General features: G+C 38.4%; 1 protein-coding gene and 1 long non-coding RNA gene across 3 annotated transcripts in view; one reads left to right on the top strand and one right to left on the bottom strand.

The window, feature by feature from the left end:
• The first annotated feature begins 1,436 nt into the window (after positions 1-1,436).
• On the top strand, positions 1,437-7,926 carry slc52a3-1 (solute carrier family 52 member 3-1). The gene is made up of 4 exons (XM_007553592.2): positions 1,437-1,711; positions 2,357-3,388; positions 7,300-7,423; positions 7,579-7,926. Exons 2-4 carry the CDS (start codon positions 2,391-2,393, stop codon positions 7,789-7,791), a joined length of 1,335 nt encoding a protein of 444 aa, XP_007553654.1. The 5' UTR covers positions 1,437-1,711; positions 2,357-2,390; the 3' UTR covers positions 7,792-7,926.
• LOC103139109 (uncharacterized) overlaps positions 7,685-27,631 on the bottom strand; it is a 69,051-nt gene continuing 49,104 nt past the window's right edge. For both annotated transcript variants that reach the window (XR_476366.2, XR_001662313.1), the window contains exons 3-5: positions 13,922-14,003; positions 13,002-13,090; positions 7,685-7,766 (exon numbers count right to left, since the gene is read on the bottom strand). This is a non-coding gene — a long non-coding RNA (uncharacterized LOC103139109). The remainder of the gene's footprint in view (positions 7,767-13,001; positions 13,091-13,921; positions 14,004-27,631) is intronic.

A 27,631-nucleotide genomic window follows, 5' to 3' on the forward strand; every position in this document is an offset into this window, starting at 1 on the left:
ACGGTATAGTGATGCATTTACTGGCTGAATAAAATGGACAGATTTTTTTGTGATGCATTTAGTGAACCTACAAAGAAAAAAAAAATCTGACTTTCTTAGTATCGTTCTCTAAATCACTCCAAAAACTATTTTATCCAATTTTTAATTCTGTCCTTGAGACTTTTTGACTTTGAAAGAAAAACCCATCAATTAAAATGCCATCTAGAGTTAGAAGACCAGCCGCAGTGATGTTTTTATAACCTCAGGGTTGTTTAATTATTGACCCGCAATGACCTTTGCTAACAATGAGATGCAACTAACATGCTGTAGTTTCACATTGTGGCCAGTAGGTGGTGGTGAAGGTTAAAGGCTTATTGTGTGACAGGAAAGTGGGAAATATTCAATAATCTGCAGTTTAATAGAAGCTAAAATATTATAGAAGCAAATACACATAAATTCAGTGTGTAAATGACCATAAAAAGTAAATAAATTAGTTTTTTTTGCGTAATAATTAACTTTAATGTCTGTGTTGAAACTGAGATGAACAAAAATTATCATCATGTAAGAAATGTAGTAAATTTTGAAGAAACAAGGTTGATTGAGTCTCTGAGACATTATGAAGGAAATTTAAAAAAATGTTGCTTAGCGCTGAGGTTTCTTTTGTTTTATTATCTGTGCTGTTTATTTACTTTCTTTTCTTTTGTAATTTATGTTTAATTAGTCTGTTTTAATTATCTGAATAGACTTAGGTGATTTTTTTTTCTTTTTTTCCCTTGAAATAAGAAATTTTTACTTCTAGTCTTAAAGCTTACTTTCTAACTATTGATATTCTAGTTTCTAGAATATATTTATAATCAGTAATATTTTCTTAATATCAAGCTTTAATATCCTGCTGAGACAATTAAGTACAAAACACTTCAGAAAAATATGCTAAGAATAAACTGACCTCGTCAGAAAGCAAACGAGCATAAATCTCTTTAATCTGAGATATTTAATCTTACTTAGATTTCTGTTTTTGTACTATATATATAATTATATTTGTAGTAGTATAAATATATAAATTATAGTATTTATAATTGTACTTTTGTTGTTTTGTTTTTCTTTTGCTTCTTTTTGTTTCGTTTGTATTTCTTCTAATTCATGTAAAGCACGTTGAAATGCCTCGCTACTGAAAATGTGCTATATAAATAAAATTACCTTATTACCTAATGTAAACATTTCAGTAAATATAATGTACAAAAACAAATGTCACATTTAAGTGAAAATATTGCAAAAATGTTTTGCAAATATTTCTAAATTATCTCCTCAAAATCAGTGATTTTGATTGCAAAAAAATCACAAAAACAATCACAAAACCCTGAAGGAATAGATGTTCAATATTATGCAATTTAAAAAGTACTTACTGAAACCAAACATAGCTTCCTAATTAATATTCTAACAGCTTGTTGGTGGGTTTTATTGGTACGTTTTGGCACACTGCCCCTTTAAGAACATTCAGGATGTTGACCTGACCCAAAATGGTTCTGATTTTGACCCAGAGAGGTTTGACTTCCTTATCAGCAGTGAAGAAAGTGCAGGCTTAGGCCCGGCCCACGTTGATTACAGGAGCTGCTGCAGCGGACTCTGACCCACTCAGTAGCAGCATGTTTGCGCAGAGACGTGGCCGACCTCTTTGTCTCCTCGTACAATGACAGACGGTCTGGTGCGGCGCTTTGAGGAACTGCAGAAACTTGTAAGTACGTTTAAACACCCAGCAGTCGCCTGAGTGATTGATTTCCTGAACTGACAGAAAATCAGAGCACATAAAGTTTTGCTCTGAAGTTTTTGTTGTAGTTTTGAACATTTTAGAGAAAAGTGAAACCTAGAGAGACGTGCAGAATGTACTCTACTTAAATCAATAAATTAATGACACAATTTCCTCCAAAACTTCAAAATAAGAGCCGTGAGGCATCTATTCTATGCTTTTGGCTTAAATAACTAATTGTGAAGCTAATTAAAATAAGCTGCCAGACTAAAATTAGCCTGGATAACATTAATAAAGGGTAGATGTCAGAATTCTGAGATTAAAGTCAGAATTAGGAGTAAAAAAAAAAAAAAATCTAAATTCTGAGATTAAAAACATAATTTGGAGGAGAAAAAGTCAGAATTCTGAAATTAAATGCATAATTCTGATTAAAGGCATAATTCTGAGGGGAAAAGACAATTGTGGAAAAAAATCTGAATTTTGAGGTTAAAGTCAGAATCATTTTTTTTCTTCAGTAGCACTACTCCTCTTCCTGTCAGTTCAGTGAGCTGTGTTAAAGTAAAGCCTGAACTCCAATAAGCAAATGAAGCTTTCAGCTCTATCGTCTTCATGTCTCTGCGTTTCCCCCTGTAGGTATGACAGACCTCTAGGCGGATCCAGCTGAAGCATGGCGCTGCAAGTGCACCTCCTGGCCTGCGCCTTTGGCCTGGGCTCCTGGGTGGCGGTGAACGGCCTGTGGGTGGAGCTTCCCCTCATCGTCAACGCTCTGCCTGAAGGCTGGGAGCTCCCCTCATACCTCACGGTCATCATCCAGCTGGCCAACCTGGGCCCCCTGCTGGTCACCCTCATGCACAAACTGTGCCCCGGTCGTCTCAACGAGCGAGCCGTCATTTACTCCGTCCTCGCCATCGGCATCGTCTCCTGCATCCTGCTCGTCTTCTTCTGGGACAAAACAACGGTTGTGGCGGGGGCGTCGCGCAGCACCGCCTTCTTCATCATCACCTTCTTCCTCTCTCTGGTGGACTGCACATCTTCAGTGACATTCCTGCCTTTTATGATGCAGCTTCCAGCTAAATACATCACCACCTACTTCATTGGAGAAGGGCTGAGTGGTTTCATCCCCGGGATCATTGCTTTGGCGCAGGGCGTCGGCATGACCAAGTGTGTCAACAGCTCTCACGCGGCAGGAAACCACTCAGACGAGGAAGTGTGGTCATTGCAAACACAGTACCTTCCTCCAAACTTCTCCACACAGGTGTTCTTCTCCTTCCTGGCGGCCATGATGTGCATTAGCTTGGCTGCGTTCGTTGGGCTGAACAGGCTGCCTAGGACATACGAGCTGTCTACGGAAAACCTTGTGCCGGACACGGTGGGCACGGTCAGCTCTGGGCTGGACAACCCAGCAGCAGAAACTGATGGCAAGAAAAGTGAGCAGGGAGAAGAGAAGACCAAAGCTCTGCTGGCTGAACCACAACACTCCATTTCCCAGCTGGTCTTCATGTACCTCCTAGTGGTTTGGGTCAACGCTCTGACTAATGGACTGCTGCCATCGGTCCAGACGTACTCCTGCATGTCGTATGGGAATCTTGCCTATCATCTGTCTGCAGCTTTGGCCTCAGTGGCCAACCCAGTGGCCTGCACTATTGCAATGTTCTTCCAGAACAGGTAAAAAAAATACTCTTTACAGAATTTAAGTCATGAAACTCATGAAACATGAAGCACCGCAAAGCGTTGACGCTACAGTAAGTGTGTACAAACTTTTTGTCATGTACGAGCTGCCCAAAAATATATTATTTTTAAAAAACAAAATCACCAAAAATACTGCTTTTTTCATCTACTCAGCCACAAATTATGCATGGATTATTTTAATTAAACATAAAGTAATCTGATTTTTTGGGGGGAGAAACAGGTCCAAACAGGTTTGATTGAGAAAAAACTGAAAAGTAAAAACAGGAACATTTGAAAAGACTTGCTGTATTTATCCAAGTTTTAATACAGCAATGAAAAGCAGTAATTTAGAGTATAAATCAATGAGCAGATGTGGTTCTACTTACCATGAAAATAGGAAAAGCTTTGTTTGTTTGTCACTTTGTTTTGCATCTAACATTTCTGTGAGTAGATTTTGATTTAAAAGTCGTAGTTTGGCCCTAATTTATAGAATTGTGTTTGGGAGGCCAGATAAAATAAGTCGAGGGGCCGCAAATGGCCCCCACACCTCACTTTAAACACCCTTGCTCTACAGGTAGAGTAATTAGTAATGCGGAATAACAAGAGGACCCTTGCTGCTTATATTGGATTTCATAAGAAAAACAGAAGTCAGGTGCTATAAATCAACTTCTGTTGATTAACAAGCAAAACAAGCCAGCAATGAAAAAACTGAACTCAGACAGGCTGTGGAGAGAAAGATTGTGAAAAATTGAAAAAAACATTTAAGACATTGCATCCCAGCAAATTCTGGGATGTTCAGAAGAAAATGAGAAAAAGACTGAAAGCACATTTTGGCTTATTATTTGGAAAAGTTGCAAAAAGAAGTTTCTCCATCAGGAATTTGCCAACTTGCAACTGCAGGAACTTCAAGATTTCTGGTTCACTGACATTTGGACAAATTAGACCAACATAGAAAAGTTTGGCCATGATACACAAATTGAGGTGATGATTTTGGCTTTTTTTAAAAATCCATATCCAAGTTGATCTGGTAGGTTCACAGGCTGCGTGCTTTCAGAGCCACCAAAGAGAAGTGGCTCATAACTTTCAGCATTCACTTGAGCAATACACTGACGAATCATTTTGAGGGAATTTCCACTGTATCTGGGTGATCCAAGTATCATGCCTGTCCTGCAGGCTGCCTGAATACATTTAGTACCTCAAATCCTACTGAAGTTGAACCAATTTCCTCGTGGTATGATCTACATCAGAGTCATCTGATCAGATAATCTAATCAGGCACAAATAGACTGTGCTGTGTCATTATGTCGCAGTAGTTCTGAAATCCAGATTTAGCCTTGGAGCTCATGGTAGTCACAGATCTATGATTACCTCCAGAGTCGGACCAGAGGAGTCATTTTGGTGGGTCGACTTCAACCCCCCATCCTGTGTCAATGTCCCAAAGAACATCAGCAAAGAAGTAAAAGAAAAGCAAAAGAAAAATGAATAATGGTGTGCATTTCCATCAACCAGATGGAAATGCTGTGGTGTTACTGTAAAAGCATAACACTACAACGGCGTATTAGGGCCATTGTAGATGGGGGAAAAAAATCTAAATTTCTGCCCAAAAAATCTCAGAAATGTTGTGAAAAATCTCAGAAATATTCTAAAATAAATAAATAAATAAAATGTTGAAAATTTTGAAATTTTTTTCTAGAAATTTTTTGAGGTTAATCTCAAAATTTCTAATTTTCCTTCTTGCAAACTTTTGACTTTTGGAGCTTAGAAATGTCCCTGTTCTTTCTAGAAAGATTATTCACAAATTTTCTGATTTATTTTGGCAGAAATTTAGTCATTTCTCTTTCAATCTACTACGGAAGCAATACATCAATCTATAATCCTACTAACAGACAAATTAGAAAAATTCCACCAAAGTGGGCGGAGCCAATATACACTGAGGGGCGTGGCAAAGTTTAACAGTGAGAAGTGATTTGTGGGTTGTGATTGGTTCTTTTTCATCCAAGAATACTCTGATTGGATGACATAGTGAACACAGTTGGTTTTGTGTGTCAACGTGCTTTGAAAGACACATATTTCTGGCCTTCTAGGTGTTCCATAGATGAGAAGCAGGAATGTCAGACGTGAATTTAGCTACCGACTGTGAGATATAAATGCAAAACACCACAAATTATTGTTTGTTTGCATGAATATATGTGCTCACATTAGTTTCACTTCATGATCAGCTTGGTGGCATGAAGCCAGCGATGCAGAAATGCAGTTTTTGAGCAAAACTGCATAAAAAGTCACAGTGTTAAAACATCCACATTCCCCCTTGTGTGTGATGCTTATGGTTCAACCCAAGTAGCGCAGCACTAAGCAAGAATTAAACAAGTCTACACAAAAGTAATTTGCACAAAAACACACCGTTAAGGTCCAATTTCGACACTTTATCTGCAAAAAAGGTTTATTTTTCTGGTTTTGTTACGTTTTAACAGTTTTGTATAAAAAAATGTCTGAAGATTTTACCTGAAACAAGGAGGACCAAATTTTCCACTTACTGCAGCTAATGGTGGTGCCACAAGCCAGTGAATCACGGAGTGCGTTTAATTTTTTCCCATGACTGTGTTGACAGCGCAGTGCATCATCAGGACATTAGTCATAAATTCCCCAGGCTCTGCGGGTTGTGGGGTTGCGTTTCTGTGGAGTCGCTTTGCTTCAGACAGCTGTCTCTACATCACATCACATTGCTATCTGGGGAGACTATTTGGTTTCTTTCTCAGGTTTATAAAAAACTCTACAAAAGTCTTTTTTTAATCATAAGTCATTTCCTTTGAAAGGTCACCAGAAAAAAGATAAATTTGTCACCAGGTTTGATTATAGCAACAAAAATTTGTTTTAGTGTACTGACTAAAAATATTCATACCCCTGGCAGATTTAAAATTATTTTCATTCAAAACATTATCATAAGCTTTCTGCATGCCTCTTCTGGTATACTGACTATTTATCTTTAGTGATCAGCTACACTTTGCCATCAACCTAATTTTTAGTTCCCAAAACATTTATTTTCTCCTCAGAATCAATCCGGGACTTTGGCAAGGCGTCTCCAAACTGTTAGTCTGTGTGTTACTTAATAATAATAATAATAATAATAATAATAATACTTAAAATGATTACTTTAACACAAACTTCATGCAGAAAGACTCCATGCAGGGATTCAAACCCAGGACTTTCTTTCTGTAAAGCAACAATGCTACGAACTGTGCTAACAATATACTGAAGACATCGTAACTTCAGATTAGGGCTACAGCTAACAATTATTTTTGTTATCAAGTAATCTATCAATTATCCTTACAATTTATCAATTAATCAGATGAGAAGATTTGCATATTTTAAAATTTTTCATTTAAGCATTTAAGCCCTTTTCATCCAATATTAGAAATACATTAAAAGATGCAAACAAGCAATCAAATTCCTTCTACAAATAAGAAAATAAACATTTACATAACATAATATAGCATTGCTTTAGTGCTTGATTGTTTGCAGCAAAGGATGTATCTTCAGAGAAAAAATACTTTTAACATCAAAATGTGAAAAGTTGAGTCATTTCTGCTTGGCTTAACATCAGGAATAACCTGATAACTCTTTTTAAAATTAATTTATTAATAATTAGATGGCCAAAGGTATTTTTTATTTATTTTTTTGCTGACTTTGAACCGGTTGAAAGACAGGAAAGATCTCTGGTAGCAGTCTGTATTACAGTAAATCTGAAGAAGCCTCTGACTGAAGATACTCTATTTTAGTTAACGATTAATCAATTACTAAATTAATCGACGATTGTTCCTGTAAAATCAAAGTGGATATTCAAAAGATAACCTGCTTTAGTCTTTCATTTGTATCAGGAGACTGCAGCTGACTGCCTTTGTTTGTCTTCAGGTCTCTGATGTTTCTTAGATTCCTGACCTTGCTGGGTACAGGCTTCGGGGGCTACAACATGGCCATGGCGGCTCTGAGTCCCTGTCCTTTGCTGCGTGGGTCTGCTCTGGGAGAGGCCATCATTGTGAGTGAAATCACTGAGTCATTATTTATCAGTGTTTTTATCAGAAAGGTGATAACGTTCAGCTCCTTCATCACGGCTGATGACGAAACGACGTTTAATTGTGTCACTATGTTCCCGTTTAACACTGAGATAAGCAGGTGTTTTATCCCCACCAGGTGCTCTCTTGGCTCTTGTTCACTGGGACGATGTCTTACGTTAAGGTGATGGTGGGAGTCATCCTGAGAGACCGCAGCCACAGCGCCCTCGTGTGGTGTGGAGCTGCAGCACAGATGGGCTCGCTGGTCGGCTCCGTCACCATGTTCCCGATGGTTAACGTTTACCGGCTCTTCAAGTCGGGAGACTTCTGCAACACCGAGTGTCCGTTATGACAGTCGGCCTGAACGTCTCAAGACTCTCAAGTACAAAAACAGATCTGCACTTCAGGACATTTGTGTATTTAATTACTTTATAGCAGCAAAACGCCAAAATGTACGACAGAGTGTTAGGGCTAGGCTAAGAAAAAATAAAAATAAGAGGTAACACTTTATTATGAAGGGGTGTGCATAAGACTGACATGACAGTGTCATAAACATAACACCTGTTATGAACATGAGGCAGTCTTCATTCATTCTGTAAATAATGACACTGTTAATGCAAAGTTTCATTGGAACCTGCTTCAAAAGTCCATTAAAAGTCTGAACTTTGCATTAAAAGTGCCATTATTCACCTAATTACGCTTCATGACAACAGTCATAAATATTCATGAAGACTCCTTCATGTTCATAACAGGTGTTATATTTATGACAGTGTCATGTCAGTTTTATGCACACCAATTCAAAAATAAATTTACAAAAAAATGACATGAAATTACAAGAAAGTTAGAATGAAGTTGTGTGAAAATAAAGTCAAAATAATAAGCAAATAAAGTCCTAATGTTAGGAGAATAAAGTCAATATTAGCAGAATAAAGTTGTAGCAGTACAGCAGTAATATGAGAATAAAGTCACAGAATCACATGAGTAAAGTCATAATATTACAAAAAATAGTCAACATAATACGTAGATAAAGTTGTAATGTCATAATATTTTGAGAATAAAATTACCAAAATTACCAAAAGTAAGGTTGTATTAAACATGTCAGCATCCGGTTATTATAATAATGTTATTCTGATGTCTTAAGAGATTAACCATTTCCTTATTTGTAAAACCAAATATCAATTTCACAATTTCACACCACAGTGGTAAGGCAGCGTTTCTGTCAAATTTACGACTTTATTCTTGTATTATTTTTACTTCATTCTCATAATTTTATTTTATTATTTGTTCTTAAACTTGGCTCTATTACTCTGTCTCTAAAAGCTCCATGACTTCTTGTGCAATAATTTCAGATTATTATTATTATTAATGTTATTACTTTTAAAAACACAGCCTTCCGTAGGTGATAATCTAAAACCCAAGAACCGTCTGCCATCAGTTCACAGGACAAAAATCATGACTGATGCTGATAATTTTCACTCTGCTAAGTTTGTATAAATGTTTACTTTTATGCAGAGAAAATCTATAACCTTTAAAGTGAGTATCTACTGAATGGACGGATCCTGCATTGTACTTTCTGACCAGCAGATGTCACAAACACACTTTTAAAAGACAAATACACTCGTCAGTGAAACGCATCGATTCCACCTGTAACCTCAACATTTTAAAGCACTTTGCAACTTAATAACTTAAACTATTCTTCTTTACATCTAAATCAACATTTCAGGTGAAATTGTGATTTTTACTCCTAATTTTGCTTTTAATCTCAATCACCACCTTCATCCAGTGTGTTGTAGCCAGATTATAAAAGTTTCTTCAAGGTTGAATGTGTTTAATTTAGGGCCTTTTAATCCTGATTAAAAGTTATGAGCTGCAATAAAGATAAAAAATGTGTTTAATTTTATTTAATATCTCATATAAAATGCAGCTTTGTTAATTTAAAATGTTTTTCAGCTCTGGGAATGATCTTACTGAAGAATAATTTCAGTACCTAAATACAGTGTAAAAAAGCTAAAGGAGAACAATGGATGAATAAACACACATTTCAAATATATTTAAATATAATTTAGGAACAATTACAGATCATCTGACCTTATTTAAGATTTCTAAGGCACAGCATTGAGATTATTAAATGAAATAATTTTTAAAGATTTTGTTTAGACTGTGCAGAAACCCAGTTAATCATAAACATTGAATATTCAATTACATTCAAATTCAAAGATACTTTATTGACTCTAAAATGAAAATTAATATTGCATTTTTTTGTCAAATATTTTAGAAATGCTCTGAAAAATCTGCAAATAAACATGTGTCCACTGTACAGTGATGCTAACTGCACTGAAATAAAATATATGACTTTATAATTAAAACATCTCTGTAGTAATTTTGTGGTTGCTATAAAATAAAAATAAAACTTGATTTTCAGCAATGCTTCTTTTTCACAGACCTCTGCTTCTAATATTAAATAATCAGGCTGAAAAGTTACAATGTTATATGGGATTGAAAACTGGCACCAAATTATATTCAATGCGTCTCTAGATTTAGTTAGCTGTGGCTGTTTTAATCTAATCCAGGGTGACAAAAGTTTAGTCACAAAATCATAAAGTCAAAACTACCAATGGGTCAAAAACTGTCACTTTCTTCTTTAATTTGCAATATTTTAATAAAACTAAGCAGCTCAATTTTTCATGTAGGAAAGCAAAACTAGAAAATCACTTCTGCATGTTTGCCTCATTAAGACAGACATCCAGTCTGCAGATGATTTGTTACTAAACTGGAACAAAATTTACAGAAGCTGATCTTTTCTCAGCACAAGTAAAGGATTATAGTCACTCTTTCTCTGAAAACACATTCTGTATTTGGTCAAATCTAATGAACCAATTCAATAAATTAAAGTTTGCTTTAGAGTAAAAGTCACTGAATAAATAGGGTGAAATTTAGATTTACGATGAAATTAAAGAAAATGGAAAAAGCCTGCTTTTTAAAAGATGAATATTTTATGTTTGAACGTAACTTTTTTGTCTATAATAATAAAAAATAAAATAATCACCATCTCTATCAACCGCTTTTGTTGTGGAGGGAAAAATTTGTCCCATTCTTGAATTGCAGTCGAGGGCCATTAAGTGGCCCAGCGCCACACTTTGGACATCCCTGATCTAATCTATGAAGAACAACAACAAATAGGCTCCAACAGATTTCTGCAACATGTTGCTGACACACTGTTGCAGCAATATTAAAAAAAATTCAACTTCTGTGATAAATCCACTATTATATATTTCATAAATGATTTTGCATATTGCAAGTTGGGCTAAAAATGTTTCCCTCCCACTTTACTACTTAAAACCAACAACTTATTTTAACGTTAAACGACATGCAGGGGAGATAACAAACCGTCCCAGAAGAGTAAAATACCCAATAATCAGGAATTGGACGACCCATTCCATGAAATATCTGAAAGACGGAGCCGCCAGCGTTTCGAGGAGAACCACGAGGACCAGAGGGTGGTTTCCCCTCAGCAGCTGTTCTCCGTCCTGACCCTTCAGTCGGAGAGCGAGAGGATCCCCGGCCGAGGCCTGTGGGCCGGGGGGAGGAGTCTAATTACTGACGCTCAGCGGGGGCCGATGGCTGTTGCTCCTGCCGCTGGTCACTTGGGAGCTTTTTTGACCCCGACACGGAGTAAAAACAAAAAGATAAGGAAGGCCACAATTAGCCCTACGCAGCCTGCGGGGCTCGGGATCAGTGGAGGAGAAGCACAGATGGGACTTTCTCACTTGGATTTGCTGAATCCACATTGCAGCGTGTACAAACCGAGCAGAAATCACTGCACACGGCTGCAGATGCGAGTTTGCAGAATGGGGTTGTACAAAATCTTAAAGGCGACCCGGAATGTCTACATGGGCAACACAAAACATGTTCATTACTTTTTATTGCACAAAATCATTCTTGGATAATAATATTTCAGAATGAGTTATTTTAGGGTCTCTTGTCAGGCCACCCAACTCAACGTTTACACACACACGTGAAAATGGCTGCAAACAGATGCACAAATATACAACTGTTGAAAAGCAGAAGTAGAGCCTCCTGCACGGCCAGGTAGATTGCAGCAAGTGGTTTCTGGATGATAAATCAACAACAAAACACTCGTCTTTTCCAGCAGCGCATACAGTGGCAAAACCAGTTGACCAAACATGCTGGAACTCCATTTGGGTTGCTAGGTAACAGGCCTGGGCTCAGCTGGGGTTGCCAGTTAATGGCGCAATGCCTATCAAATGTTAACAATCGGGATGTTTTTGAAACTGCTCATTTTCCAGACATCAAAAATCATTCACTTACTCCCTGTGTGTTTTTTTTAAGAACTTGGGCAGTTTGTAGAAGAAAATGGACAAATGAAAATGTGCGTGAATTTTGCAAAACAGATCCCCTTAAAAAAAAAAAATGTGTGTGTTAGCAGAAGGTTGAAGCAGAGGCGACAAAGGAAAGATAACCAGCTACTGTGTCTATGTCACATTTTGTCGCAATGCAACCACAAACTTTAGTTTATTTCATTTTCTAGAATTGCGCTGCTGATGGTGGCAGCAGGTCAGAGCAGCTCCGTCACGTTAGTCCTGATTTTTCTCTCTCTGTAGATTTCTGTCCACAATTTTTTGGGTTGAATTTCATGCTTGTTTGGACAATTATTCCCTCTGGTTTGTAATGATGTGCAGCTGGAACGATTGTTGCTTGAACTTCTTTACTTTCCAACAGTTGTTTCAACATGTAACCACGGCAACAAAGCAGGGCATTAGAAAAGAAACTGACATTTGAGTTTCTTCTAAACAAGAATTTTCTACTGATGAGTTGAACAGCACCGTTAACCTGCCGTCTTGCTGATAATTAACCTGACCTGACACATTTAGCTTTTTTCTGCATTGGAGAATTATTCTTATTGTTACAGCTACACAGTACTACGAAATCTAGAGATGACAACAATGTTAGTTTGCCCTAATTCAACTCAACCATATTTCTAATTTGGGTCTAAAAATGAGAGCAGAGAAAGATCAGGCTCAGTGTTTGTCAGACCTGCTCCTCTTCAGTGAACATGACCTTGGATGCTTGCATGCAATCAAAAGGATTTTCTTTACGCTTGATTAGCTAAACTCCTTGATTGGCTCTGGGCTTTTGTGTGTGGGGAAATAACAAAGCAGCAAAAGAAAAGTGTATCATTTCCCTTGGAGTGTCAGATGGTCCCATCGCTGCTCCAGCTGGTCAGGAGGGGCCGCGGCCACCTGGACGCTGCGTCCCGGTCCTGTGAGATCCTGCAGTCTCCTCTGCCATGTGAAAACTCCACTTACTACGCCACTGAGAAGTCCATCTGCTCAGGTCGACACCTCCCAAAGAGTCCCCCCAGCCCTCGACACAAACACAGCTCCCCCCTCAGCCCTCCTCTTTCCGTCCTTCCCTCCCGCCAGCCACAGAGCCTCTCAGCTAAATGAGCAGCATGTTAAATGGAAGCAGGATTTACCCTTCCTTCAACTGGGTAAGGGAACAAATTTGCAGCCGCGTGATGCAATGGATGGAGGAACCCACCTGCACTCCTGCAGCATGGCTGCTGAATCGACAGATGTGTCACTGGTGCGTGACTTTGCACGACTGCAGGGTTCTGCTTTGAAGCACAGCTGCAAAGAGAGGGCGGATATTTGCTGTAACTCTCAAGCAGAGCTGCACAATGTTTCCAATCATAATCAGTGCAGCAATTTCAATGTCTGCAATACTGTAACTGCAAAAGACTGACTGTAGTGCTGCAACTAACGAGTATTTTATTAACCGATTATTCTGATGATTAATCACATAAAAGATATTGGATGAAAACTTTTTGTTTAACCACTTACATCTTAAATATATAATATTAAAAATATATTATGTTACACTTTTTAAAATATGAAAATAAATATTTTATTTCCTAAAATGCAATAACAAAGCATTCTTTAGTAAGTCACTTGATAATTTCTGGATAGAATATTTTTACAAACTGGGTTTTGTCATCTTAAATTAAAAAGTTATATATATTTCTATAGGTATAGTCTAGTTATAGGAGGAGAAATGACGCTTGATTTTTTACTAATGACAGAAGAGAAATCCTACAATCGCTAAAATCTGACGCTGTTCCATTTTTGTTTACATTTTGTGAAGAAGGAAGTTGTGCTCATGTCTACTTCAGAGGTTTTTGTGTCGTTTCCTTCAGTGAGTCACAGAGCAGTGGAGGGGAACAAGTTTTTGAATTAGTTTGGATCGTTTGACGCTGCACTGTGAAAGCAAACAGCACCAACTAAAAATTTAACAAATGTTGCAATTTTGGTCCTCAATCGAACCGAGTCCACCAGACTATACGTTATGAAAACATAGAAGAAGACAAGAACGCAAATTCCTTCTTCACAAAACGTAAACAAAAATGGAGTAGCGTTAGATCTTTAGTCAAAAAAGATCTAATGAGTTTAAGTCGTATTTACCCAGAATGCCTTGCTCTATAGTCCACTTTTTGCTTTTGGAGCGGTCCTTGGTCCTCTTGGTGTTCACATACACAAATATGAACTGAAAAGAGAGTTTTTAAGAGGAGCAGAGTTTTTTTTTCTTCTTAACTTTGCATTAGGGTTTGATTACACATTCAGACATCCTCAAACGAATCAGCTGCTGTGAAAGCACCCTCAGAAACCAAAATGCTCAAGCTCAAGGAGAATAATGGGTACAATGTGATGATAAAGAAAGCAGGAAAAGTGAGGAAAAACACATCACCATTGCAAAGTTCACCAATAATGTCACAGTTCCATGTTTCCTTGTAATGGATGTCTTGTGGCTCCCATCTGAAGTGCTAAGGAAGTAAGGAAATGTGTTTGGTTGTGCCGCAGGCCGGCAGATTCTGGCTGCTGATGGGCAGGTGAACAGCTTGTGGGTAAACCAATTGCTGATGCATGCAGACAGGCTCGGCTCAGACAGCATCTCAACGCCTCTCTCCCATCAATTTCCACACACACTCGCTTTAATAAACGTCGTCTATTTATTTGAAATTAGATGTGACAGCCCCATGTCATTTCACTACGGCGTCTCGGAGCAGACAGTGATGCGCACGGGCCCTCGCCTCGTTTTCTATCAGCAGGTATTGATGTTGCTTTAATGAAGTGCCTAGCACTCCACCCTAGGAAGAGACAAGTCTGTCAGCATATGTAAATGCTTCCTGCCTGTCATTGTTGTGGTGGGTTCAGCATGGGTCAGCGTAGATTCCCCCTCTGGGAACCCTTTGTTCTGGGGCCCGACTGTGCCACATGAGGGGACCAATTACAGAGCTGCGCAGCAGGACGGGGGTGCAAACTTGTTACCCCGCTGCAGTGAGCTAATTATTACCTCAACACTGGGTAGTACAGAGCTAGTCCATCAGGGTGGGGAGCAAAATCAAGGTTGCTGCATGAACATTTTAGAGGTGACTTATTATGCTTCCTTGAACGGGTTAGGATTGGTTTATGTTCACCACATTTTTTGCTCACTCTTAGATATTGAGATTTTACTCTGTTCAGTTCTGCTTATTTTGAGCTCCTTTCAGAATGAGTTGTTTTAGGGCATCTTGTCACTTTAAATCCAAATAAAATGCTGCTGGCCACGCCCCCAAACTCAACGTTTACACTCTCATGTGAAAATGGCTGCAATTCCACAGAGCTTGTCTGGTTACATGGAAGAAAAATATAAATAAGTAACATCATATCTTCTGGGTACGACTTAATTATTACAAGTCATGGCCTACAATGTGTATGTTTGAAAAGCAGAAGTAGAACCTCCTGCACAAGCAACAAGAATGAAGAAAGTGATTTGTGAATGGTAAGTCAACAACAAAACACTTGTCTTTGCCAGCAGCCATTGTAAAGCACACATAGCAGAAAAACCAGTTGACCAATACTGATTCAGTTCCGCTTGGGTTGCTAGGAGACGGGTGAAGCTCAGCTGGGGTTGCTAGGTAACGGCACAATGTGACTTAACAATCAGGAGGTTTTTGAAACGGATCATTTTCTAGACACCAAAACGTTAACTTACTGACAAAAAATGGATGGTTGTTTTCTGTTTAAGCAATTGAGCTGTTTTTAAACGCAGTAGAAACCCAAATGGAAATCCAAAAACGTGCAAAATGTGAATTTTGAGTAATAGATCCCCTTTAAATAAGCGGTTTACAGAGTTAACACATTCTGTGAATATATTTCAATTATCAAAGTTCAGGGAAAGTATCATCCTTATTTTTCAGCCATAAATAGCAACCGAGCTTCTTAAGTCCCAGCAGAGCTTTCTGTGTTTTGCCAGAGCAAGCACAATCCACATGCAGCAGGCTGCCAACCACATCACCTTGATTTGGTGTCAGGAAGTGATTTATGAAAACACTTCCTGCTCCCTCCGTCTCGACAGAGACCTCAGTGGACCCTGGGTGTTGACACAAAGCCCAGATGGCCAAGCAAACATATTTGCAGCTCAGTGGGCTTTGATTTCCAGCTGCTGAGGAGACTCTGGCTCTCTGCTGATGATCGAGGGGCTCAAAAGATTTGCAAGAATTCTACAAGAGATAAAATTTCAGCTGGCGCTCCGATCGATGCTTTGTTCAGGGCTGCAACACGTCTTTCATGTCAAAATCCCACAATGTTCCACAGACAGACTCCCATCGCTTGGCTGGTAAATAAATACATTTATGGGAGATATTTCTGATCATCCGCCGACACTGGAAGGATGGATGGATGGATAGATGGATGGATGGATGGATGGACGGACGGACGGACAAACAGACAAACAAAAGGACGGGTGACTGAGCGGACAAACGGATGGATTCATTGGTGGATGGATGGTTCAGAGATGAATGGATGGATGAACAGATAGATGGATGGATGGATGGACGGATGAGCAGACAGATGGATGGACGGTCGGACGGATAAACAGGTGGACGGCTGAATGGATGGATGAACAGATGAATGGATAAACGGATGAACAGACAGACAGAAGGATGGAAAGATGGATGGATTGATGAACAGATGGACGGCTGAATGGATGGATGAACAGATGGATGGAAGAATAGACGAATGGATGGATAAATGGATGAACAGATGGATGGAAGAACAGACGAATGGATGGATAAATGGATGAACAGATGGATGGAAGAATAGACGAATGGATGGATAAATGGATGAACAGATGGATGGAAGAACAGACGAATGGATGGATAAATGGATGAACAGATGGATGGAAGGACAGACGAATGGATGGATGGATGGATGAACAGATGGATGGATGGGAATCTAATGACGATTAAAACCTGACGTGGATTAAAACCCAGACTCCTTGTTGACTCCTGTGTTTCTCTGAATCTGCATTTTAATAATTTGATAAACAGTAAAAGCGATTTGTTGCTGGATAAACGAGCCGCCTCGCCTGGAGAGCATCGGAGTGTTTTTGTGGCAAATATCTTTGAACCAAACATATAAAAACAAAACACTGTGATGTGTGTAGATGGCCGTCTTATCTCGCCATTAGCTCCCTCCCCTTTTATCAAGCCATTCATCTCCTTCCCCCCACCCAGCGGCCAGAGCCGCCCAGCTGCTAGGGGCTACCAGTCCCCCTTGGTGTGTGGGGCCAGTCAAGTGGAAAATGGCTGCCACTGAGAGAGCCCACTTTAGAGAGCCATCATCCTTTGAAGGGGCATGATGGCCTTTGACAGCCGCAGTGTTAACACAGAACCCACATGAACACAGCGCTGCTATTATCGCGTTTACTAAAGCAAAAGTAGAGGAGAGCGGATCAAGGGGAGACGCTAATGGTCGATGTTTGAATCCAGAGATAGAGGGGAGATGGTCCGGGCCCCAGCGGTGGGGAAACATGACATTGGATCACTCACAGACAGGTGGAGATTGTGTTTCAGCGCGTCAGCCGAGCCTGTACCGAACAGGTCGTTCACTGTGTGTGTGTGTGTGTGTAGCGATGTCTGCCCCATGTGTTCTCCGTTAGCAGCAATGTGATTACTATCGAACCATCATCCAGTTCCAGACCGACACCGCTGCTACAAACACTCCAGCAGAAACAGGTTTCATGATTTGCTTGACAAAAATAGAGTGAAAGTCTCACTTCCTGAAAACTGAGTTAGCATCAGAGATCCAATTCATGCGGCTTTACGCACCAATCAAACGGGAGTCCACAATAAATCAACCAATATCTGACTAAACTGAATTTCATTCATTATTCATTCATACGTCTGGCCATCTGCAGCTTTCCAAGGGTTACCTTTAGCCCCAGACTGGGCAACCCCTCGCCCTTTAATTGGAACAACTAATTGAGTTGTTGAAACATTCCCTATAAATGGGATGCCACTTTAAAGGAGCCAATAGTTAATTAGTTTTTATTGACTCCTTTTATGTAAACTGATGAGTTTTTGCAAAAACATCTAGTCGTCTGTAGCTATAATCTCCATTATGAAGGTTATTGGCATCTTTTTAAGTTGTTTTGTTTTGCAATAGCTCTGCTGGCATCCTGCTCTCTATCTAATCAGTTTAAAAACAAACTCTTTATATCCAAGAAAACAACCAAAGCCAAGGTAAAAAGATTATGTTTGAGCTAAAGTTTTAATCTAAAATGATTTGATACAATGGCTCAACCAATCAGAGAACAGCAGTGTACTAAGATTAAATTACTTTAACTATAATAGGTGTATAACCGCAACACACAGTTTATTACATTAGTGTAATTTTGCTATATTGACTGTGGGGAAACTCACAATGTAAACATTGCTTTTCATGCAAAACAGAACTAAGAACGAGATCTGTTTTGTTTTTATTTGGTTAACAGCCCAACAAGTTTTATAAGTACAACCACAAACGTAAATGTATTTCATTAGTATTTGATATGATAAGCCAACGAAAAGTAGTGCATCATTTTAAAGTGGAAACATTTTAGTATTTTGCTTTACAAATAAACATTTAGTGATCCATGTAGCTGTAGTAACGAGCTGCATGGTTTTTTTTTTGGGGGGGGGGAAGAAATACGTTTAGTAGTTTTTCTACACCTCAATTTTAATTTTTGCTTGAGCAATATTATTATAAAAGATTAGTACTGTTACTTCAGAGAAATTTCTGGATACTCTACCCACAGTAGCTTTACTGAAATAAATGACAAGCTTGTTTTACCCAACGTTGCATGAGATGCACTCACACCTACAGCTTATGTTAAAGACTAATGGCTCTCAAACAAGCTTTGTTTTTCTGTTATTTTCTATCTGCTGAGGCTTTTCTGCCATTTGGAGATAAAAAAGATGCTGTATATTATCATTATAATATACAGGAGTACTTTGCCCTATTTTACCTTCAAGCCCTGAATTTTCCTCCCTTTTACTAACTATCTACTACTTTGTGTTGGTTTATCACATAAAATCCCAGTAAAATACACTAAACGTTTTTGTTTTTGCTGGAATAATTATGCGAGGCACTGCAACATGCTACATTCTAGTTATGTAAATTGTATTAAACATAAAGTAGGAAGGAAGACTTGGGATAAATCAAACATCTGTTTTATGATTTTATTTTTTCATTATGAGAATAAAGTAGTAATTTTATGAGAACTCCAACATGAAAACTGAGGAATGTTGAGCATCTTTTGAAGTTGTACTCTGGAATAAGTTTTACAAATAATACTTAAAAGAAATACTTCGTTTTTTAACAACAGAGTCAGATAATAATCAGCGGCAGGACTTTGATCAATCATGCAAACAACCTTAAGTGTTTGTTTCTGTTTTAGAAGAAAGAACCACAAACTGAACTTATGTCAAAGCCTTTTATCAACAAAATAACTCTCTTATAATTTTAACATGTTTTTTTTTGTTTGCAAAATTCCAATTTTTCTGCTGATATTATGACTTTATTCTTGTAATTAAACAAAAATTCTCATAGCCAACTCACAGAAGGGATGACTGAAATAAAAGCCACTTTTTAAAAATATATTCTGTCATTCTTAACTTATTCTTTAAGAAAAGAAGGCGAGAAAAAAAATTATTGTTTGAAATGGGATCTGATATGAAAAAATCTAACATTTTATTTCTAAGCCATGTCGCCCAGGCCTACCAGCATGTATTGGGAAAGCCTGATTTATAGAAGCAACATACCTTCGCTGTAGTACCCAATGTCACCGTTTGGATGGGAGTTACCGCAGAACACAAAGAAAGTGTTTGGACTCACCATGAGTAATTCAAATGTTAAGGTGACAATGAAAACAGATGCTACGCTGGAAGCCTCGTGAACACGATTATTTTTGACCGTTATATTTTAAAAGCAAACGGCAACGTGAAACGCAACGTCTCAAGAACCTTAGCATTGAGAATCAACCAAAAGCTCCTGCAAAAAGGGCAACATTATTTATTGGCTGCGGCGTGCTCGGATCAGCCTTTGACCTCATGCAACGTGTGCAGCCCAAAATTTATGGATGCGAAAGATAAAAGCAGAAGCCATTTCATCTGGCTCTGCTCTCGCTGGCCCGTCTCCAACACCGGCCGACTGCTGATGTATGGCTGCAGCTCGGCCGGGCCGCTCGCTCACGCAGCTCCGGCACATGTTGCTGCAGGACACACGTGGAGCGTCGAGTGAGCAACAGTGATTTTAACTGCAACAAATGGTCGAGGTATGTCATTATCCAGATTTTTGGTGAGGGGATCATTACCTGCCACAGATGCCACTGTTGTTTTGGGTCCCCATTTGTCCTGAGGCTAGCAAACCACCATACTTGAAAAGAGCAGAAGGTGCCTTTGTGTAGACGCGCACCTGATCTTAGAAATCAACCGGCAGCTCTGCCCTAATGCAAGTCTCCCTGGCTCTGCCTCAAGGCCGTCCATCTGTTGCTGTGACGAAGCGCGGCTGCAGGTGAATGTGTGTGGCTGCAAGTCGGCATCCATCTGGGTGTGCCCTGAGTGGAGGACTGCAGATAACATGTCGAGTTTATTCCTGTTGACACCTTTTGGTCATGAAGACCACATTTAAAGCAAAAAGAGGCAACAAATGATGAGGAATTTGCTAGAAAAATCAGAAAAACACCCAGATCTGTTCAGTCTAGGGCTGAAAAGTTTAATCGGATTAATCCAGATGAATCGATTATTGAAATAATTATCAACTAATTTAGTAATTGATTGTTACTGGAATATACATCTTCAAAAAAGCCAAATGCTGAAAGAATAACACATTCAAAACTGGACAAAAATTTTTCATATAAAATAAAAACAAATTTTTTATGCAATTATTAATTACTTGAAAAGTAATGAAGAGATTAATCCTACACTTTATGCTGATTGATGTTAAGAAGAAAGTGTTGAGCTTTTCACATGCTGATGTTAGAAGCATATTTTAGCTGCAGATGCTGCTATGTTATTACATTTTGGGTAATAAAATGTCTATTTGAAAAAGGAATTAGATTATTTGTTTGTTTTTTTAATCTTTGAATATATTTCCAATATTGCATAAAAAACATAAAATGCACCAATTTTGTTTTTATCTTAATCATCAGAATAATAAATAACTATAATAATTATTGGTTGCAGCCCCAGTTGACACCTTTATTATTGTATTCAACGCAAAAGGAATCAACAAACTGAGAAATATGTTGGATGTAGAATTAGTCAGAAAATTAAAGCACTCAGATCTGTGCAGTCTAACCTAAGTGACATACGACTCATTAATATTCAGGAAAAACACATGCAAACAAACACAAAGTGTCAGCTGTATGGAAAAATACATGGAAATAAACAGCTTGACATTTTCTTTTAACCGTTTATTTTTCTGTGTTATATTTGTTGCTGTCTTTTGGCCAGGATTCCCTTCAACAAGGTTTTATTTTATTTCATCTCCATTTGGTTTCAGTGAAGTATTTTTGAATTTGAATCTCAATCTCATTTTTTTTATCTCAGTAAAATAAAGGTTAAATAAAACTTAAATAAAAAAATCTGCTTGTCCATGAAGTGATCCAAGTAAAGTCTGTATTGATGTAGGAGGAGAAAACACAACACTAACATATGTAATGCTTTGTTTTCTTCTGTAAATGTCAGTGTGAATGTTAAAACCTTTAATGGATCTGATGGTTTAACTGGAAAAGAACCATAAAGTTTAATTTCCTGCCAGCGTCATGCTTTAACGTCAGTGGATTCTCAAGTGAGCGCCGCAATTCATCCGAGTCTGGTCCTGAATTGTCTGTTTGTGACTGTGGTTGTATGTAGAGCTTTTTTAAGAAGTGCATGCATGATGATGCACTAGAAAGTGCTTTTAGTTGCCAACGAGATCTGAAAAGTGTATTAAAAAATGATTCACCATTTACTGTTTTTTCATAATGACTGAGGTTATTCAAAGAGGAAACTACGCTACTTTCCCAGGAGTCAAAGGCATATATCTTAGATTGCTTAAAGATAATTTCTGGAGAATTTTTGCTCATTAAGTTAAAATAATGAGACTACATCACTGTGTTGGAACTGAGGATTTAAAATCATTCTTGTTCTTTCCTTTTATCCTTTATCTGTCCATTTGTTGTTGAAGCAATACACAAAATGATACTATAAATCACAACCTTTTAATTTTTATGCTCATCGTAAAATGTTGCTGTTTTCTGACCTGTTATATTTGACACATTTAAGAGAATTTGCTGGGACGTACAATAAATTTTACTAAAATAAACTTGCAAACAAATAAAGAACAAGCCAAGCACATTAAAGTTTAATAACATCACCGAAGTGAAACAAAAAGTCATGTTCTAAGTATACTTTACTTCCAGCCATATTTTTTATTTCAGGTCTTTATGTGAAGGGCGGAAACTTTTCCTGTAACCGGCTGACTTTTATGGGTCATAATGTAACTGGGCTTTGCATTACAGTAAGGAATATCTGTCTGCAAAAAGCCCCTAGGAAGGTGATTTTTGATACCACTGACCTTGTGATTATTGAACCTCGCTGATTGATGTGCGATATATAACCCGCTGCAGGGGCGTTACGTATTGAATCTGTTATATTTGATGTACATAATAGATAAGAAACTGCTAAATAATTCATTGATAACCCAAAGCAGGCATGTGTTGCACAGCTGCTTTGCTGTGAGTTGTTTAAATTTGTAGCGTGTTAAACCACTTTGACATTTAGAGCTTGTATTTCTGCATAATTGGTATCAAAGGACTTGTTATTAGTTTGGCTACGTGGCGTTTTAAAGCTTTAATGATACAGATTGCTCCTTTATGTATAAACGGCTCCTCTTTAAGCAGATGAACATCAGAAACAGGTGTCTCCTCTCTCTGTAAGCTCCCACTTTTACATGATTTACTTCTTTGTGGGGATTCTGTGCTGGAGAGAATGTCATATGCTAAGTTAACCTCTGCATGGCTCACTGGCTTGCCGCCATTTATGAAAGGACACCAACACAGACGCACTCTCTCCGATGATGACAACTGGCAAAGTCCCCAACCTTTAAAACAGCTCGAGCTGCGGCTGCGGGATGAATCCGACGGCATGAGTGCACTCAATAAATCTGCAAGGGTCTGATTCAGACTCCCACACATCGCCATTCAGTGTCCTTGAAACCAGCTAGCACCTATATCTGTTCAAAAAGACAAGATCCATCTGCTCTGCCACAAGTCAATGAGTCACTGAGAGCACTTTTATTTGCGTGGATGGCGGCTGAGATCCATATCATAAATATACTGGGTAACATGCTCACAGATTATTTCAAACCGGTCTTGTGGGTTTGTCTTTTCGTTGCGCGGCGTACTGTGAGGACAGCCAACAACCCCATTGAGAAATTAGCAGGGTCCCCTGTGCTTTCCTCTGCTTTAATAAATAATTCAGCTGTCAGGGTGAAAGCGGGGCGAGAAGACCTTGTCACTTGCGACTGACTCAGCAGTCTGCAGCCTGAGGGTGACACTAAACCTGAGAAATGCATCCTCTGCCATTCATAGCAGGTTGTGACGCTACATCATCGATGGAGACAACGTCATCTTCCAGGTTCTGTTCAGGAAGCCTTATCCTGCCTGAACCAACTTCAGCGTGTCTTTAGAGGTTTTTGTGTGATGCACCGAAGCAGAGTAGTGCATATATTGACAAGGAAGGAAAATCATACAAAGTATTTAACATCCTTTACAAATAAAAGATCTTAAACGAGAGCTGTGTATTTCCATTGAGCCCCAACAAGTCACTTAAAGTCTCCACCAGCTTTGCACACTTATGGTGCGTTCAAACCAAACGTATTTCGAGCATTAAAACGCGTCCGATGCTTCACGTTTAACGTGTGTGCACTTTGAAGTCAGACACCTGGCGCTTTGCTCTAGACATGGGTCAGATGAGTTGAAATCGCTGTAGGCAGGGATTGAGAGGAGACTGCTTGGCATGCGTGTCCCTAAACTTTTTCACCGTCTCCTGCATATTTAGTTTAAATAAATACAATGTTTATTTCATGTTTGTTTAATGTGACTCAATGTTTTAGGTCCAAGTTTCCTTTCCACTTTCATTCTCTTTGCTCAGTTTATCTTTCACCTCACCCTCAGTCAGTACTCTGCAATAAATCAATAGCAATAAATATTGCAATTCAAAATACTTCCAATAGAATGTTCAATAATTTCACTGAACTCCGATCTAGAACCGCACAGCATTCTGGGGGATGTAGGCAGAGGAAATATTTCAACTGCAGCTAAACAAGGTTGGTGGAGTCGACCAACTCTCTCACTAAATGGTTACCTAGCAACAACCTGCTGAGTAACATGGCAATTATATCCAAATTCTGTTATTTTAAAGATTAAATTGAAAGAACAAACAAAAAAAAAAACATATTATACAAATACAGATTCAGGGAATTAAATACTTTTCCAAATCATAAAAAACAACTATGAAATTAATACTTACAGTCGGTAATACTGTCTGTTAGAAAAGGGTGAAGTGTTTCTAATGCCAAGTAGATTATCAGGTTGAAAATAACATCATATTAAACAAACTGTATGTATGTCTCTGTATCTCATAAGCTTTTTGTTTTTTCTTCATTCGTTGAAGTTACTCACAGTAGGATATTCAGAAATTTCACTCAATTAAGAGTAGCGATAATTTATAAAAATGTTACTCAAGTAAAACCAAAGGTACAGTGTAGTAAAAGTAACTCTAAAAGTAATTTTGTTTTCAAAAAAGTTACACAAGTAAATGTGACGTAGTAGATGTAACTACTTGCTACCCATCTCTGCATGTAAACCAACTGAACTGAACTGACTGCAGTGTAAACCCGCTCAGTAAAACCACCTGCTCTCCTCGGGAATGTTTTGTTTTCCTTGGTCTTGTTTTGTAATCCAGTCATAACCTGCTGCCATAACGCCTGTTTGCTTGTAACCTCTCTGTAAAACAGCCATCTTGTTGCTCGTCTCTCAGGCTGGTCTCATCCGATGTCTAAATGCAGAGCAGTTTACTGGCCCAGTTTCTGCTCAGAGAGCCTTGGTTTATTAATGTACACTCTGGATCTAAATCATAAAGCTTTACAACTTGCAGACTGAAATATTTATCCTCCTAAACCATGTGAACATTGAAAAAGGTGCACAGTCTATCCTCTTGTGCAGATTTGCATTACAATCTGCGTGAGATAGCCAATATTTCTCAGCCTTAAAAAGACCCTGCTGATATCCAGATCGGCTGATTGAGATAAGTGAGGCAGGACTTCCTTTATGCCACCCCGTTTAAAGGGACAATTCAGGGATTTTTTCAGGCCGGTTTCTGCTCAGAGGTTGTGTGTGACCTTTAAATGTCTTACCAGCAGCAGATAGCTGTTTGAGCATCCTCATGTTGATGAAACAGATTAGTTTTCCAGCTAACAGATAGAGCATGGCTGAGATAAAAACCACACTTCTGCTATCTTGAAACAACTCTAATCTCCGAAGTGTCATCGTGGTTCAAGTAAACACTATTTTACAAACGTTTACACAAGAAGTCTGCATCAGTTAATAAACCAGTGTTCACTTGAACCGCTATTATAATTTTCTGTTTTATGTTGCACCACTTTTAAAACACTTTGAGCATACACTAAATGTTTTATTTTTGACTGGTGCTTAAAGTCTCTCAATAGGAGGGAAGGCCAATATTGTGTCAAGAATCACATATTATATAAATTTATGACAAGTCATTTTTTAAGCTTTTGTTTTTATTTTGATAAATATTGCTTACAGCTAATTAAAACACAAAATTGTGTTCCCCAGAAAATCAACACATTACATAACACCAACAGAACATGTCAGCCTACTATGAAGTGCATTCCTGTACAGTATATGGACTCTAGGCTTGGTTTGCAGCACTGAATTACTGCATCAGTGCAGTGTTAAGGTGTGAAGGTGTTAAGATGTTAAAGTGTGACTTAACGCCCCTCTGAAACCACAACTGACAGCACTGACACGATTTTAGGTAAAATAATGCGGAGCTCAATAAATTCACACAAAAATGTCAAAAATCACACAGGAACATAAGAATAGAAGGCAAAATAACATATTAAAGTAAGTTTATCAGTAAAAAAACATTGATGTGGTGGTGAGTAACACGTTAGGGAAGCCCAAATTGCTTTAAAGCTGCAGGATGTAACAATGTGACAGTATAATAAGAGACAGATAATCTGTGAAAAGAATCAAGTTCCTCTAACTCCCAGTGCTAACTAGAAACAACCAATCACAGACAGGAGGAGGGTCTTAGCGCTGTCAATCACCTTATTCCCCTCTTGTTCTTTGCTACGCAGCGGTTTCTCCCTGATCTCTAGACTGTTTGAATAGAAAATTGGCTTCTGAACAGAAAATTGTTTGTGAATAGAATCATAAACCTAAAAATCCGAACTGAATCAAATCGCTAGACACTGAAAGAGTCGCATCTCTAGTTTATTGTGTAGCTCAGTATGTTTCTGTGTTTTATTCTCCCAACTTTCAGATGGATTGTCCATATAACTGCCTCCAGCTTTCAGTAAAGAGGGAAAATATTTCAGCAAATTCCCACAGAATTTGCTCTTGGCTGTACGGGGGTCGCTCTACGGTCCACAGACCTCTAAGCAGACATCTGTTTCACTCTGGAAACAACCTCTGATCTGAGGATGAAGGCCAGCTGTCACATTAATGAAGAAATGGATCATTTCAACACGTGGTGACACTGGGTTTTTCTATTATTGATCAGTCGCATGAGTGAGAGGTTAGGGATGATTCGTCTCTTCAGAGTCAGCTTCTGTCACAGAGAAAAATGTTCCACCCAACAGCTCTGACTGCAAGCAAGTTTCTAACCTGAACAGTTTGATCAAACCTACAGAAAAAGTATTTTAAAAATCATTCCTCTTTTAATGTGAAGTTTATAGACAACTACAACACGTCCAGGAATGTGACTGTTGCCCTGATGTGTGTCCAGCTGTTATTTAAGACGACATGATGTAATTACTTCTGCATCCCGTTATTGATTATCCACTAATTAAAACCTGTTGTTAAGCCTTTGCTGGATTTGCTGAGTACAGTGAAAATCAACAGGATTGACATTGCTGGTGTGGGCTTTGATTCAAACTATTGGTCCAAATCTCATTTAATTATCAAACTCTCATTTTCCCCCCATTTCTAAAACTGCCTTGGTCTCTATTTAGACTAAATCTGATTTCAGTGTAAGCCTTTGTTTAGTTAGAAATCCACCACTGCATGTGTTAACCCCCTTGATCTTCCATCTGTCCATCCATCTATTATGCATACCTGCTTATCACATGTAGAGGCAACACCGTGAACAAAGCCACAGGCAGGTTATCGCAGCAAAATAAATAGAAGACAGATATAATTTGATGATAAGCCCGGTCAGAGAAAGACCACTGGATGTACAGGTTCATCTGTATAAATAGATTTCAAGGGTTTATTTCAGCTCAATTTGATCATTATTGGTTACAGCAAATCAAATGTGAAAAAGGTGACTCTTTGATATAAAACGCTGTGTAAAGAAATCCATAAAATAGTTTTTCTTTGAACCATTTTAAAAATTACATACTGTACTTCAAGGGTTTATGTAGGTAACTCAAATTTAAAACTGTTTAAGACAAGAATGAATAAACTTTAAGACCTGTATCACAACATAAATGTACTAAAGAAACTTGCAGATTTGTACTTCTCGTACTGCAAATGGTTCTCAACACTCTCTCTGCCATAGTGGCAAACTCTTTCTGTAC

Source organism: Poecilia formosa, unplaced genomic scaffold (assembly GCF_000485575.1).
Source record: "Poecilia formosa unplaced genomic scaffold, Poecilia_formosa-5.1.2 Scaffold57, whole genome shotgun sequence".
In the NCBI taxonomy this organism is placed as follows: Eukaryota; Metazoa; Chordata; class Actinopteri; order Cyprinodontiformes; family Poeciliidae; genus Poecilia; species Poecilia formosa.

Excerpts from the sequence above, each read along its gene's own strand:
- slc52a3-1 (XM_007553592.2), top strand. The coding sequence starts at position 2,391 with ATGGCGCTGCAAGTGCACCTCCTGGCCTGCGCCTTTGGCCTGGGCTCC. Across the intron at positions 3,389-7,299 it reads GCAATGTTCTTCCAGAACAG|GTCTCTGATGTTTCTTAGAT; the intron begins GTAAAAAAAATA and ends GTTTGTCTTCAG. Across the intron at positions 7,424-7,578 it reads CTCTGGGAGAGGCCATCATT|GTGCTCTCTTGGCTCTTGTT; the intron begins GTGAGTGAAATC and ends TATCCCCACCAG.